Source organism: Capra hircus, chromosome 25 (genome assembly GCF_001704415.2).
Source record: "Capra hircus breed San Clemente chromosome 25, ASM170441v1, whole genome shotgun sequence".
Taxonomy (NCBI): domain Eukaryota; kingdom Metazoa; phylum Chordata; class Mammalia; order Artiodactyla; family Bovidae; genus Capra; species Capra hircus.
The window spans coordinates 257,429-274,258 of NC_030832.1; the positions used below are offsets into that span (position 1 = coordinate 257,429).

Sequence of the window (16,830 nt, forward strand, 5' to 3'; positions counted from 1 at the left end):
TTACTCGTAAAAAAGGACTCTTGTTTGTAACACAGTTCACATAGCTTACAAAATCACACCCAGTAACAGACTCAAGACCACACGGCCAGCTGCTGGGCAGTGAGCCACCCCCTGGGGCGGAGGGACGCCTCTGGGAGCTGGCCAGCTACACCCCAAGGCTGGGAGCAGGGACCCGAGGACTACGCGTGGCAGCCCTCCTGAGCCTGAGGCCCCGAGCAACTGACACCGGACGTTTGCTGGGACACGTTCGGTCACGTCAGAGAACACTGCCGGGCCCAGCCCCCCGAGAGCTCGTGGGCTGCAGGCACAGCCGTCCAGCGCCTGCCAGGGACACTGTGGGAGAGCCTCAGACGCCGTCAGACAGCTGGGCCACCTGAGCGCGCCCCTCCCGCCCGATGCCACCGGCCAGGACCGCGTGCACACAGCCCGAGCCAAGGCCGGAAGCACAGCAGTGCATCGCAGAAGCCCAGGTCTGCAGGTTTCTGAAACTTCTTTCACAAAATGTTACACCTTGCTTCCTGAGCCTGTTTTAAGCACTGTCGATGGCAACGCACTCAGGACGGCCTCACAGGGAGGCAGTGGTGGAGATGCTGCCAGGGCGTCCACTCCTCACATGTGCGACCCGGGCTGAGCTGCGCCAAGGCACTGGCACACGCGACTCTGGTCTGCGTTTGTTCCCTCTGGGCAGCTCCCAGGAGGCAGAAACCCTCAGCTCTGACGAGCAGCGCACCCCTAGCCCCGCCTGCTGGCCATGCCTTCCTGAGCAGTGATGGGGGGAGGGCCTCGGGCAGGTCGCTGAGCCACGGGCCATGGGAGGGCCGCCAGAGGACTCAGGGCAGGCCTTGGGCTGCACCTGCCCTGCCAGGAGGCCGCGCCACCGCCAGTGGCGGGAGGGGGAGAGGGCACGGTCCCACGGGGGCCCTTGTGGCGCCGCACGGCCTGAGACCGCCCCATGCTCGGGGCTGTCTCTGGTACCTCCAGGGCTCCGCGCTCCACCCCATGATGAGATCTGCCTGCTGACTCCATGTAAGGAAGGTGGGGGAGCCCGGCCTGTGTCAGGGCCAGGCGTCACACAGAGCCCTGCAGCCAGGCGCGGGGGCAAGAGAGGGGACTGTGGGGTTGCCCACCTGCCAGGCCTGTCACCCACCCTGACGGCACTGCCTCCAGTGGCGGTGCACGCATCACCCCTGGGGAACGTGGAACCCGAAACAGCAGGGCCCCCCTTGGGTTCTGACAGGGTCCGGGGAGGGCTCAGGTTCTGTAGTTTAAATAGGAAGATCAGGTGATTGGTAGACAGATCATTCCTACAAGAAAGTCACATTTTGAGTTTCAGATATTGAACAAAATACTGAGAAGGGAATGAACTCCTGCCCTGAGAGAAGGCCTGTGTGCCACAGGCCTCGAGGCCCACAGGTCCAGGAGGCGGGGCACATAAGGGAGACGTGTGGCACGCCTGTCACAGCACCTCTGCCCGGGGGCCCCTTGTGTGTAGAATGACACACGTGTGCAGTGGCCAGGACGGGAGAGCGCCACAGCAGGCGAAAAAGACAGGTACGCGGGCACCTACAGGCAAAGAGCTACAGCAAACAGATAGGGTGTGCTGAAAGGCTCAGCTCCCGGAGTTCTATCAGAAAGGCTACCACCCAGGAAACGAGACACACAGAGCTATGTCCCAGCCACAAAGCCACTCTGCACGCAGAGGTGACGGGTCAGAGCCTCAGGCTGCCCTGCCCGAGGGAGGCCATCTGGGCTCCACGCAGCAGGGAGGGCACGGAGCAGGACGCAGGCCAGACCCTCCAAAGGACCGCGGGCCACCGCCCCCCAGGTGGGAGCAGGGAGCCCTGACCTGTCCGGCTGGCGGGGAGATGCCCTCCACTGCCCGGAGAAGGCCGAGGCCTCAGGGGCCCGCTGTGACCCGCGCCACGGCAGCCACTCACCATGCGGACGCGCTTCAGCCGCTCCTCCAGCTCCTCCTCGGCCTCCCGCGTCCGCTGCACAGCCTCCAGGCGGTGGATGAGCTCTGCCGCGAACTTCTGGGGCTCCACGCGGACTTCCTTTGGCATTCGGTACGTGCGCTGTGAGGAAACGCCACCGTGGGCCCTGCTGCACCGCGGTGGGCGGGGCACGGTCTGCACTCTCCTCCCTACCCCGGGCTGACCGGCAGGGGACAAGTGGACACGGCCGCCTCCTGCCTCCCACGACCACGGGTGAAGACCCTGAGGAGGCCGGGGGCTATGCCTCCTCGGGGACGGCCACCCTAGTGACCACAGCCCAAGGCGCCCGCCCGAGGCTGCCAGCCAGCCCTGGAGAAGGGCTTCTTGTGACTGACCAGCCAGCTGTGCAGAGGTGTCCAGCTGTGCAGACCCCTGAGGTCGGGGCTGAGCCTGGGCGCCAGAAGGGTAGGTGCTCTGCAGTGCCCACCCTACACCCAACGGGCAGCAGCGCCTGACACGGGAGGGGCCCAGGCCCTGCACCCAGGACAAGCGACACAGAAGCCGGGTGCAAGGAGGAGCCAGGGAGGGACGGGGGAGCCACGTTCAGAGAATGCAATTCCACGCACGCCTCACAGCAGCAGCCGCACAGCTTTGGGGGCAGGTACGAGCTGTAAACTGAAATCGCTTCAAATCCAAAACACTTGCAAGCGGAGCAAGAAACCCTGTGCGCAGTTACCCAGAGCCTCCAAAGGACTGCGGGCCCCCGCCCCTCAGGTGGGAGCAGGGAGCACGCAGGAGAGCGCTTACGGGAATGTGAGGCAGAGGCACCCGCCCGTTGGCCTGGACGCTCTCCTGCATTTCCCGGCGGTGCTGCCTGCGGGTCCTGTAGGGCGGGGCTCCATCCCTGTCAGAGAGACGCTCGCGTGAGCACTCACAGCTCCGCCACGGCCGCTGGGAGCTGGCCCGAGGGGCCTGTCTCCTGAGCGGCACTGGCCGAAGACGACTTCGCGTTCTTAAAAAGAACGGGTCAGGTTCCTGAATCCTGCTTTCTTCCACGATAAGACAGTAAAGCAGCATAATCTGTCAGATGCTCAAATTTGCTCTCTTGACGTGAATTTTAGTTACAACCCTTCTGAAGACTGATGTAACCATAAGTCAAATCACATACTGCCTTTAAAATGACTAAGCACTTATCTGAGAAGCATCTCACTTGCTCGCCTCCTGCTCTCTGGTACCCGTCTCCCAAGGACCTGAGGGGTGGCCCCCCGACAGGCTTCAGCCTCCCGGGTCCCCTGCGGGGGGCACCCACAGTGCCGGCGCTCCCTGGCCCCTCACCTGCTTCCCACGCACGGCCCACGCTGATGGCTGCTCGGCCAGCAGAGGCGCCCCAGGCACACAGTGTTCGGTGTGTCCCAGCCTGGCCCAGGCGCACTCAGCCCAGTGCGAGAGAAGGGTGGCCCTGGTTCAGAGCAGGGCACAGAGGTGGCGGTGCTGGGTCCCCCAGGCCTTCAGGACCCCAGGTGGGGCCACAGTGCAGCGGGCACAGCGGTCCAGAGGGCCGGGCCTCAGGGAACAAGAGCCACAGCGCACCTGCACGCCCTCGGTATCCCGAGCCCCACGCATGAGGCTCGCGTGCTCTGACCGTGCACCTCAGGTCCACGCCTGGGAGGCTAGGCGCTGTCCGTGGAGTCTGTGCCCAAGAGCAGTGGACTGAGAAGCCCTTCGGTAAGTGGAGGCGATGCTGAGTTGCCAACAGAAATAATTCAGATGAAACACACGATCCTATTTTTTGCCTCATATATTCAGTGTATTTAAATATCTGCCACAATTTTACATTCCAAGTTCTTAACTATTCCTGTATTTCTGAGTCTCAGTGTAAGCCAAGATGAACAGAGTATTGGGGAAATTCTTTTTGTTTAGATCTTCCCTTTAGCAAACATATGTCCTTCCCTCAGAGAGAATTAAGAGATTAATTGACACTGTAGTAACTGAGTTTTGGGGAAGAGAACAGAATGCATGCTGTCAGCGGCTCCTGGGGGCTCTGAGGGGCGCAGCTCGTTGGAACCCTTTAACACGACACTTTATATTCATGGCAAGTCGTGCTGAAACCCTAGTAGTATCAAGCAAGTTGTTAAAAACACCAACATTTTCTATGAAAGAGTCAAAACAAAGGAGAAGGTAATGATGAATGCAGACTGCCCCATCGAGGCTCAGCCTGGTGGGACGACGCCCCCATCTCGCAGCCCCCAACAGGAGAAGGGGCTCCCGATGCGCCAGACACGGGGCTGTCGACCAGAGCCAGACCCGGGCAGGCGGTATGAGGCGCCAGCAGACAGAACAGCCCACAAGGCAGAGCCACAGCACGGAAGGAGCCGGCCACCTGCAAGGATGGGCGAGCCGGCCTTTTCCTCCTTCCTTAAGCCTGTCTGACCTCCAGACACCACGCAGGGCGGAGACACAGTCCCCATGACCCGCTGACAGGGTCAGGGCCGCAGCCCACGCACCATCGCGGGGGTAGATGCCCACCCACCTGCTGGCTCCAAGCCAGAACCTCCCTGCCGGGGCAGAGAGACAGCAAATGGTGTGTGACTGAGTGCAGGCAAGCCTGATGCACGTGGGCAGTGGAGTCGGGCCCCGTGCGACCCCAGCAGGCAGACAGGCCATGCCCTGGTGTGACACAGGCAGGTGTGACACCATCACATCCTGACCTGCACCAAGGTCCCCGAAGTCATTGGCGAACCAGAGAAAGGTGTCAGAAGAGAGCACTTTCCCCAGGGGAGGGATCCCTGGACAGGGGTTCATGCCACCTTCAAGGGCCCCGGCCGGCCGGCACAGAGCCACACCAAGGGGACGACAGGCCCTGCCAATCGGGTGAGACGGCTTCCAGATCACAGGGGGGCGAGCACAGAGCAGACGCCTTGGGGTGGCCCGCCCTGGACGCACTGCACACACCAGCGCCGAGACCAGGGCTGGGCACCACCAGGCAGCTCGGCGTCTCGCCTGGAGGGAAGCAACCGAGGCTCTGGTCTGCAGGAGGGTCTCCAGGAGCAGCCCCCGCGATGCGGAGGAGGGGCGGCGGGCACTTACACACTGCTGTCGGTGAGGGACAGGCTGTCAGCGTCGCTGGACAGGCTCTGCTGCTCGCTGTCATTGGCGCTGGTGGCAGGGGCGAGAGCGTAGCCAGAGTTGACGTAGTAGGGGTTGACGGGCTCCCGCCACGGTCCACACCTGCCAATAAGGAGGCATGTTAGCAGCCGCCAGGCCACGTCCCCGCGTACTGATCCTCTTCAGAATCACCGGTGACCCCAGCACGTGGACTACAGACCCAAAGCATTCAGAAGAGACAGGGCAGAAAAGGCCGTGGGTCTGCCCTGCCCCCACCCCCATGCTTCCGGGGAGACGGGCACCCCACGCCTCCCCTGTGCAGTTGGGCAGCTGTGCCCGTGAGCACACGCGTGCTCTCTGCCGGTAACTAGAAATAGGGCACCAGCTCCGCGCCCCTGCCCCTGCAGCCGCAGACTCACTGACCCACAGAGCGCGCCCCCCTGCCCCGGCCCCGTGCCACAGCCGTCCACGAGGGCCCCAGCCAGGTGTCCGGGGCACAAGCCTGAGCACTGGCACAGCGCGGGCGAGCAGGGGTGAGCACGAGGGCCGTGGGTGTGCGAGCGGCCGCCATGCTGCCCCCCAGGACAGCAGGGCCCATCCTGCACCCCCGGGCGGGACGCGCCACCATGGGGCGCCAAACTAGCCAGAAGCCGACACTAACAGCTTGCACTTCGCTGGCAGATGGCCAGCAGGGGAGCCCTGAGATGTCCTTAAATTAATTCTTTCCTCTTTAAATGACCTGTTCATACCTTCTGTCTATTTTCTGTTGGGCGGTTTACGAGTTTCTTAGTGGTTTACAGATGTCTTTAAATACTCCTGACCTTCCCTTGCAGCTCAGCTGGTAAAACATCTGCCTGCAACACGGGAGACCTGCATTCGATCCCTGGGTTGGGAAGATCCCCAGGAGAAGAGAAAGGCTGCCCACTCCAGTATTCAGGCCTGGAGAATTCCATGGACGGCCCGTGGGGTTGCAAAGAGTCGGACACAACTGAGCGACTTTCACTTAAATATTCTTACTATTAACCTCTGGTTACATACGTGAAAATACTTCCTCCCTAAATATCACTTCTTAACTTTATGTCGATTTCGGTATTAGAAAAGTTTACTTCTGTGAAATCAGACTTACCAATCTTTCTCCTTACAGATTTTTTTTTTGTATCTTACATAGGCCAACTTTCCTCATTTGACAATCATAAACATACCCCTCAGTTTCTCTCCAAGTACTTCAATGCTTTCTAAGATCGCTACCTGAAACATGTGCATGTCAACCCACCTACTCCTCTGCATCGGAATGGAGAGCCAGCCACGGGCACTGAGCATGTCACCGCCGCGTCCTTAATCCCTGCACCCCTGACCCCACACACGCCCCTTCTGGAGTCTCTGTTCTGCTCAGCCCGCGAAGGCCCCGCCAGTCCCTCGGAGCTGCGGCTCCCGGCACCACCTGCTCTCCCCTGAGCCGCCTGGAAGCAGCGGTGGTCAGTCCCCAAGGGTCACGCGAAGGGGACACATGATGAGGAGACCTCTGAGGGCTCTGACCGCAGCCTCATCCTGGTCAGGGCGCTCGTGAATGGCAGCCACACTGGCTCCAGGGACCCGTGTGCTCGATGCAGAGAAGGGAACAGAGCACTTCTGCATCCACGGGGCCCTGGGGGACACCTTGCTGTGAGCCGTGCACGCAGGACGTGTGAGCTGGGCTGGGCCAGGCAGGATCGCTGGAGAGACCCCAGTGAGCAGCCCACCTCCCGGGCGCCACGCACAAAAGCAGAGCAGCCAGGGCACCTCCAGGACGGTGACAGTGCGCACAACCACCCCTTCAGGTCAGGACCCGGGCTCATCACCCCACATCACGGTCCTCCCGAGCCCCCACAGCAGCCGGGTCCCACCAAATGAGGGCGGGCGCAGGGCCCAGAGGCTCTGGGGAAGGGACGGGGGCCATCCCGGGCCCACACGCGCGCTGACGTGGAGCCCACATCTGCAGCCTCACGCTCTCCCTAAATGACACTGCTATTATACTCTGGCTGTTTAAACACAAACCATCAACACAATCACCAACACAGCTACCGCGCTGGAATTCAGACCACGGACAGCTGAGGCGCCCCTCCATGTCCCGCTACCTCAGGGCCAGCACCCGCACGCCCCGGGCCCTCACCCTTCCCAAGAGGGCAGGACCGAGCCCGTGACCCCAACGCCTGCATGGGCCACCTGTGCCCTCCCCCGACGGGGCCCAGGAAACCCAGCTTTGAGGTGACAAGCAGGGGAAACGGGTTCTTTCCCCAGCTGCCGGTGCTGAGCAAACCCCAGCACAGACACAGCTCCACGTCCAGACACACCGGGAAGAAAGTGCATGGGGAGAAAGAGGAGGAGGGCCCGGCAGCGAGGCCAGCCCTCGGGACGGGCGCCGCAGACTGCTGCGACACAGGAAGCTCTGCGAAACGTCACTCGGGGACCGCTGGCTGCTCCCCACAGGACGGCCGGAACCGGAACTCAGACGCGGGATCTAGGGAGACCTCCGGCCTCTCTGCGGCTTCCAGACCTCACGACAGAACCCCCAGGACCGCCAGGCCTCTGGGGCTGCTGAGTGCAGGACTCCGCCCTCCACGCTTTCACTCGAAAACTTCCTGCGTCCTTTCGCTTCTGCCTCCTTCCTGAACAGCGGCCTCCCCACGATCTGGTCTGACCGTTCCTCCTTTGAGTCACTTCTCCGGCCCCGCTGCGCTCAGTGTGACCACAGAGTGGACCCGCCGGCTCACTGCTCACTGCCGGCCACGGCTGTTCTAGTTTCCTGTGTTCCTCCTTGCCTTCTTTTGGAATACTTTCTATTTTCTGTCTCCTGCCTCTAATAGAGTAGCTCTTTCACTGTTCTTTCAATGGTTCCTTCAGGGATTACCAACAGGTACCCTTGATGCATCAAGGTCCAATTACCTGCATTCTACCTGTTCCCAGGCAACACACGGTCAGAGTTAGTCCACTCGGGAGTCCCCTGGCAGTCCAGCAGGTAAGACTCTGCACTTCCCCTGCAGGGGGTGCACGCTCGACCCCAGGTTGAGGAACTAAGAGCCCACGTGCCACACGGAGCAGCAGAAAAGAAAAAAACAAACAGAACTAACTCCACCCGCCTCCCACACACTCACGTGCTGCTGGCGTCCTGGGTTTTGGGTCCACATGGCGTCTCAACCCCGGGAGACATCACCAGTCTTGCATCCTTCAACGGCGGCCTGGAGTCACCACGCCCTCCCGTCCCTCCTGCCCTGAGAGCGTTCCCTCGGCCTTAAGGGCGCCCTCTGGCATGTCCAGGAGAACAATCGCAGCGGCGCGCGCTTCCCCAGTGCTCGCGCGCGCTTCCCCAGTGCTCGCGCGCGCTTCCCCAGTGCTCGCGCGCGCTTCCCCAGTGCTCGCGCGCGCTTCCCCACTGCTCGCGCGCGCTTCCCCACTGCTCGCGCGCGCTTCCCCACTGCTCGCGCGCGCTTCCCCACTGCTCGCGCGCTTCCCCAGTGCTCGCTCGTCTGAAACTTGTCTTCATTCCCCTTTATTCCTGAAGGGCTCTTCAGTGGGTTGCAATTCACTTTCACTGCTTGGTAATCCTTCCAGTTTCTGCGGAACTTTGTAAGCTTTTGATGGGGAGGGAAACGGCACAGACTCAGGGGGACACTGACCGGTAGTCTCTAAAACTTAAAACAGAGTTGCCGTAGGATCCAGCCATTTCCCTCCTTGGTCAAAGCCAAAGGACTCAAGAGCAGGGTCTCAGGAGAGCTCTGCGCCCCCAGGCCCTGTGCAGTGACACTCCTGGTCTTCACCTCTGCAAGCCCCTCCTGGGAAGGCGAGGCCAGCCCGGCCCACCCCTCCCACCCCGCCTCTAGACCCGGAGCCCCAGGCCAGAGCCCAGCGACTGGGGACACAGGGGCGACAGACAGAGAGCGGCAGGAGGCAGAACGCAGACCCCTCCCCTGGGCAGGAGCGGCCTTGAGAGCCATTTCGATGTCCTGAGACCCAAGCCACAGCCGCATAACAACTGTCCTGTCTTCAGATGCCCACAGCCTGTCCCGCTGGGACACTCTCAAGGTCCCAGATGGCCTCCTGTGAGATCCCGGCAGGCGATTCCAGGAGCGGCACAGAGGCGATGCCACCACGCTTCCAAGAATGTCCTGCAGGCTGGTCCCAATGCCGGCGGCAAACCCAGGGCCTGCCAAGTTTCTACTCTAACTTCACTGTTTTCCTTTGTAATTAAGAGATGATCTCGTGGGAGCCCCCTGGTGGTCCAGTGATGAAGAATCCGCCTACCAATGCAGGGCACACAGGTTCAATCCCTGGTCTGGGACTGAACATGCCGTGGGGCAACTAAGACCGTGCCCGGCAACTACTGAAGCCCTCACGTCCTGAGGCCCGCGCTCTGCGCCGCCGCGAGTAGGAGACCAAGCCCGACAACTGGAGTAGCGGCCACTGACTGCAACTAGAAACAGCCCAACAGCCAAGACCCAGTTCAGCCAAAAGCGAAAAGTTATTTTCAAAAAAGAGGTGATGTGTGGCAGAGATACTTTAGGGCGACACACACATTCTATTCACACCCGTCGTCTGATCTGCGTGTACTGGGAGGCCGCTCCCTTGCAGCAGGACATCTGCCTGCTGTGCCATCCTCTCACCCCTGAGCCCAGCCCCACCCCGCCCTGACGGGTCTTCACCAGACAGGCGTTTGGAGCCTGTGATCTGCGCTGTGAGGCAGCCTCCCGGTCCCACACGCCTTTATTTTATGACCCTTTACTTATTTTTATTACCCAACTGGCACACCGCACCCAGCACCGTGAATGAACGCTGAGCTGCAGAGCACACCAAAGGGCATCAGAGTCAAAACCGAACAGTAACAACAGAAGGATCTCTGTTCTGTGGAAAAGGCAAGCACAGACTGGACGTGGTGGCCACGGGGGCCACACACCGGCCCCCCACAAGGTAGGCAGTGGAGAACCCTGGCCCCAGAGTGGCCCCCAGGGCCCCATCTGCCCTCACCACTACTTACCAGCACTTGACGGTGGGCACGTTACCCCTGCAAAGTGGATCGACGATGGCCACCTCTTTGAAAGGGGTCCGAGTACCCTTCATGAGCACACAAGGGGATGCCAAGCGCCAGACGATGCAGAAACCGCTAGACTTAGACAGGCCAGCACGTCCGGCGTGGCGTCCCACACATGGAGCAGGATGAGGCTGGGGGCTAAGGGCTGCAGGACGTGGATCCCCCCTGACTTCCTGTAAGATGCTGAACACAGCAGCTTCAAGGCTCTAAGGTCAGAACTCCATGCTCCAGGGAGACCACGCACTCCTGGCTTGAAGATTCACGGGTCAGCGGGGGGAACTCCCTCTTTGCCACAATTCTTGTGTGCAGCTGTGAACACCAGCAACTCTTTATGATAAACTAGCAACTCTTTATAACACCTGCTAAAGATTCGCACTGTGAGCGACATGAGTCAGGCCCATCCGTGCAGGGTGGAGACCACACAGATGCCAAGAAGATTCGAGAGGGACCCTGCTAGATCATTTCTCACTTCTCTGCATTTTTCAATTTTCCTGCACCAAATATATTTCTCATATAACTTCTGCACTGTGTCCCTGGGTGTTTACAGCTGCAGAGCGGTTGAAATCTATAGAACAATATGCGTGAAGAGCACGCTGAGAACCTGAAGCACCACCACGGGAACCTGCCGGCAAGAGCTCACACGAGTGGTGAACCAGAGCAAGAGCCCTGTTCGTCTCTGCTCCGCGCAAACACTGCACATTCACGTCAGCTTTCCTCTGCACAGCAGGCTTCTCCGACATCAGCAGAAATCCTTCAGGGCCTGGACCCACACAAATGCGTCACATCAGCTCTTCAGGTCACACGGATCTGATGAAGAGGAACTCCATGCGGCAGTTTTTAAGAAGTGCAACAAAAAATGCTTCACAGAATCTGCCACTGTGATTTTTTTTGTGTATTCATTTTTAAAAATTTTTAGTTGGAGAAGAATTGCTTTACAATGTTCTGTTGGTTTCTGCCATACAACAACGCGAATCAGTCACACTCCCCACCCCCCTCCCCTCTAGGTCATCAGAGCGCACCAGGCTGAGCTCTCTGTAATTAGACAGCAGCTCCCCACTAGCTGTCTGCTTTCCACATGGTCACGTATGTGTTTGCCACCATGATTTTTAATGAATCACTCTCACTCCAGTGACGGGGTCAGCATGCATCTGGCACTAACCTCCCCTGGAGACTTCAGCCCCTCACTCCAGCTTCTGACGGCTCAAACAGAAGCTCCCAGGAACTGGCTGGTCACTCTTCACAAACGCAAACCACCACCATCAACATGCAGGCGCAACACCTCCCAACAAACTGCAGGCTATTCAGAGTAACAGACAGAGACGCTATCTGTCGACCCCTGAGGTCTCGCAAACCCGGCTAGAGACTCCAGACCTGGGCTCTCGAGGAGCTCAAAATCACAGATCACGTGGCCGGCCCAAACCTCTTTGCCACAGGCCTGAATCCGCCCCAGTTCACAACCTGAAGCAGACGGGAGGCTGAGGGCTGCCGTTCTGAGATCGCACAGAACTCTGATGAGGAGACTCGTTCTCGGGACTGAAGCTACAAGACCAAATCAGCAACTCTGAAAACACGGCTTTTCAAAAATTAAGGACGTGCACTTATGAATCTAGCCAAAATCAAAACTCTGCTCATAAGACAGTACGATTTGTTCCCTTGAAGTAATTCAGAAACCAGAAATTCCAAGCCTTGGGTCGCCCTCTTCACTTCCTAACATCACCAGGTAACTCTCGTTTGCTGCTGTTTAGTCACCAAGTCCTGTCTGACCTTTGCAACCCCATGGACTAGAGCCCACCAGGACCCACGGGATTTCCAGGCGGGAATACTGGAGTGGGTTGCCATTTCCTTCTCCAGGGGATCTTCCCGACCCAGGGATCAAACCCACGTCTCCCGCGCTGCTTTACTGCTGAGCCACCAGGGAAGCCCCAGGTAACACTCAACCTCCTCTAAGCTAACCGCGCGTCTGGCAGCCCCTAGGCCCGAAGGACACTCTTGTCTGCCTGCCCTGACTGAGCACATGAAGTCTGCCCAGAAAGTGAAACCCTGAGGGAGCACTCAGACTCTTCAGGTACTTTGCTTTTATAAGTTATTTGATTCTCCCACTGATGAAGTTTTCTTTCACAACATTTCAAACGGATTTTCTTTTAAAAGGACTTTCACTGTATCCAAATGAACCTGCCCTGACCACCTTACAAGAAAGCCCTACCAGGTAAGACACAGCCCCTGCTTCCACTGTCCACAGGATGGACTCTGGACTGCTCTTACTTGCCAGACTCTTTGTTCACCACGAAAATGTGTCATCTTTAACCCCAACAAACTGCACACGGCACCACAAAACTTCACATTCCAAAGCAATCAGAATTTCACAGCACCAACGTGCAAGCCTGCCATTTCGTCGATGCCAGGATGTCCAACAGTGTCCTGTTACTGGCCTACCCCGGCTCAGACCATCCCTCGGAGCACCGCGCCAGGCCTCATCCGGCCCCTTCAACTCTGCCGTCTCCGTGCCTGTGGCCCTAGGGGCTGCCTGGAAGGTGGGGCATGGCCACGTCGCTGGGAAGCCAAGACCAGCAGAGTGGGAACCCCCGTGGGGTGGGAGGGCCCAGCAAAGGGGCACCTGGGGGCCTGTTCTCGGCCCCCAGGAACAGTGTTGGTGGCATAGCTCAGACACAGGCCTGCGCAGGGCGGACGCGGAGGTCAGCAGCTCACACTGAGGGAGGTGAGCCGACACGTGGCTGAACCCGTCTGCCATGCACACCGAGTAACACGAGGTCCACCAGGGACCTGAGTGTGCTTCTCATTTAGGTCACAGGGAACCCGGGCACTAATCCACCCAGCTGCCTGTCACACGGGAGACACGGCAACAATACCTAGAGGGATGAAGCAACAAAACCCCAAACTCAAAGAAAACACTGGAAATGCTTCATTAGTAAAGTCATCTTTATACCTGAAAAACAAACATATATTCAATGGGTCTGGAGTTTATACTCAACATAAACCATATTCTGTGTGATGGACCTCATTTTTTAGGTCACATACATTTCTCTAAAGAAAATTCCTACTTTACAACGTATTTAACGTTGAAAATATAACAATATGCTTGTATTAATTTCTTTATTCATAAAGATGCTTTGGAAGGGCACACAATTATTCAGATTATTTACCTTTGAACAATATTGAGAGGCAAATGGGGTGGGTGTGTGGACACAGAAGGACATTTGAGTTCTACGATCCACAGGGCACTCATCTGCCCGGAGGCAGCTAGAGGCGCATCCGGAGAAACAGGGATGCCCAACAGGACTCATCTCTTCACAGACTTTTCTTTTTCTTTTGGCTGCACTGCATGGCACGTGGATTTTAGTCCCCTGACCCGGGATCAAACTACCACTTGCAAGACCAATGAGAAAAACAGACAGAAAGGTTTTCATATGTTTTAAGGCACAGAGGGGCTTCCCTGGCAGCTCACTGATGAAGAATCCACCTGCAATGAGGAGACTTGGGTTCAGCCTCTGGGTCACGAAGATCCCCTGGAGAACGGAATGATCCTATTTCCCTGGGAAATCCCATGGACAGAGGAGCCTGGCGGGCTATAGTCCACGGGGTTACAAAAGAGTTGGACTTAGTGACTAAACAACAAGGCACAAAAGAGCCACCAGGGAAATGAGGTCTTAAGGGGCTAAAACATGAGAGAGAAAAGAAAAACAGATGGGCAAGTCAGACACAGGGTCCCACTTTTCTCCTTGAAGTCCTCAAGCAGGGACCTCCAGGCTGAGAATGTGATTACTTCCAGAATTCCTAAACGGGTGTTTCAAATGCACCAAAGGCCTTCAGCTGGGATCCCAGTGGCTATCCTAGAGGGATGACTGGTTCCGGCTGGTGTAAAGTGACAAGTCCCCACATTAAAGGCCAGGTAAGCCCTCACTGGAGAAAAATGTGATTGGGGTCCTCAAGTGAGTTCTTAATCTGTGTCACAAACAGAATGTGAGTCCAGTGTTCAATAAAAACTGGCCAGCATACTAGGAGGCAGGACCAGCCAACTCAAGGACATGAGAAAAACAGACAATAGAAAAAGAACCGCAAAATACCCAAATTTAAAAATTACAGGACATTAAAATGCACGTGATGAACATGTTCCTTAAAAGACAAGCTTCTGAGGGAGTTTGAGCAGAGAACTGAATATTAAAAAAACAAAAAGAAGAATCAAATGAACACTAAACTTGAAAAATGTAACAACTGAAGTTAAGAACTCCACAGACAGACGTAATAGCAGACTGCACGCAACTGAAGAGACATGAGCCGACGGCAGCCAGGTCTGGGAAACATGCATGTGAACCACAACCGGGGAAAAGAGACAAAAACCCCTGAAACTGTTTACAGAAGAGAAAAGGTCTGGACTTCCCCCGCGGCCCAGGGGTTAGGAATCCGCCTGCCAAGGCAGGGGATGCGGACTTAATCCCGGTCTGGGACGATCCCAGAGGCCAAGGGCAGCCACGCCCGCACCACAACCAGAGCAGCCGCTGCAGTGAGAGCTGGTGCTGCGGGCAGAGCAGCCCCCGCCTGCTGCGCTCAGAGCAAGCCCGCGGAACACCAGACGCAGCACAGGTCTCTGAACCAGTGCAAGTTGGTCTCTTCAGTCATGTCCGACTCTTTGCAACCCCAGGGACAGAAGCCCACCAGGCTCCACTGTCCATGGGATTCTCCAGGCGAGAGTACTGGAGTGGGTTGCCATTTCCTTCTCCCAGGGATCTTGCTGACCCAGGGATTGAACCCGGGTCTCCCGTACTACAGGCAGATTCTTTATCATTTGAGCCACCAGTGAAGCCCAAATAAGTAAAATGTTCCAAAAAGTATAAAATAAATAAACAGAAATATAAGTGGGGCTCTGATCCCATAGATCACTGCCCTCGGCAGAAGAGACCAGGGAGGTGTCTGTCTCCACCGGGACCCAGTGAGAAAAGGCCCATGCGCAGACCGCGAGAGGAACGGAACAGAGGCTGCTCTGCTGCTGGCGCCTCGGCCTGGGGCCCCCAACCTCCAGAGCCGTGAGAAGAGTCTGTCGCCCGAGTCCCCAAGTCTACCGCAGTTTGTCATGGTGACCTGAGCTGACTCACACTAGGGTAAGAAGCTGGACGTGGCCACCCTGGAAAGGCCAGGGGTCAGGAGACTGCCAAACTTAGTTTTCGGCCTTTTAGCGTTATTTGAATTTTTCCTCCTCTCTTTTTTAATGAAAATTAATTAAAATACTGGTATAATAGCGCAAACTTTAAGACCTAAGATCACACTTAAAGGAAACATCTATATGATCTTTTTATGTATTTATTTTATTTTGTCTCATTGCTTTTTTATATTAACCTATGAACTTTATTTTTGTCTCATTGCTTTAAATTGTTTTTAGCCACAAAGTTTGCTTCATTTCAATCTCCAAATGATATTAAAAACAATACATGGCTTTTGTTTGCTTATCAAATGCAATCATGGATTAAACGTTGAAAAACAAAATATAAGCTCACGTATAAGCTACTATTTGATAGTATAATTAAAACATGGGCTACAATAGACAGTCATGCTGCTGCTGCTGCTGCTGCGTTGCTTCAGCCGCGTCCGACTCTGTGCAGCCCCACAGACGGCAGCCCACCAGGCTCCCCCGTCCCTGGATTCTCCAGGCAAGAACCCTGGAGGGGGTGCCAGTTCCTTCTCCATGTATGATCCTTTTAAAAGACAAAGATATGCTTTTGAAAACCGCATATCATCCAGACCTTATAATACATTTTTGTATATATTTTAATATTTTCTAGTTACAAAAATGTATGCTTTATAGGAATTTGGAAAATGTAGAAAAACCAAATGAAGAAAACAGAAAGCCTATATTCTCCAGCCATAGAAAAAAAAATCCCTGTACAACCAGCCCTGTGTCAGATCAGATCAGACAGCAAGTAAGCTATATTCTGACTGCAGGCTATCACTCACAGTGCCGCAAGCAACGTGCTTTCTGGTCATTTCTAAATATCTCCTTAAGAGAAGACTGAAAATGAGCCAGTGATTCAGAGAGGATCAATTCCAGACGAAAGCATGTTAACGACTCCAAGGAAGGGCGTTGGTCCAGTGACGGTCAGGTCTCCCAGCTCTCACTGCCGAGGGTCCAGGTTCAATCCCTGGTGGGGGGAACTAAGACCTCATAAGCCAGTGGGAGCCTCCTGGCCCTGGGGGGCTGAGGAGGGTAACCACCGGGCCATGCCAAGCAAGGCTTGTCGTCCCTATCCACAAAAACTGGTGGAGTTTGGTCCAAACAAAAGAGCTGAGTCCAGCTGCTCCCAAGGTTTTCACTGGTTCTGAGGCGGCCGTAATCCACCCGGGGAGGGATGAGGAAGGGGCAGGCTGCAGCCCCTCACAGACAGACACAAAGCCCTCTGCACGGTCCTGGAGACTGCGTTTCTTTTCACAAAGTCGGAAGGCACACCTGAGTTCCGGGAAGGAACTGAAGAGATTGACTGAGTCGTTTTCTCAATCACACACTTTTTGGAATCAGTGGGCTCTGGGTGTAGCCTGAGTGGTTCACAAATGTGCATCTGTACTGATGTGACACGGGAAAAACAAGGCGACGCTGATTTTCTCACACACACACACACACTCAGCCTCAAGGTGGACTGAAGACAGAATTATTAGGCCATCTGCCTCTTCCCTCACTGAACAAACTCCACCATTTCTAAGGATGCCAGGTAAACTGGTGTAAAT

The 16,830-nt window shown here is 56.6% G+C and overlaps 1 protein-coding gene across 4 annotated transcripts in view; it reads right to left on the reverse strand.

Annotated features, from left to right (window-relative positions):
- The window catches only part of AXIN1 (axin 1), a 37,921-nt gene that overhangs the window by 9,293 nt on the left and 11,798 nt on the right, over positions 1-16,830 (reverse strand). For all 4 annotated transcript variants that reach the window (XM_018040325.1, XM_018040323.1, XM_018040324.1 and 1 more), the window contains exons 3-5: positions 5,022-5,162; positions 2,742-2,838; positions 1,938-2,075 (exon numbers count right to left, since the gene is read on the reverse strand). In XM_018040325.1, coding sequence (XP_017895814.1) covers positions 1,938-2,075; positions 2,742-2,838; positions 5,022-5,162 — 376 coding nt within the window. The remainder of the gene's footprint in view (positions 1-1,937; positions 2,076-2,741; positions 2,839-5,021; positions 5,163-16,830) is intronic.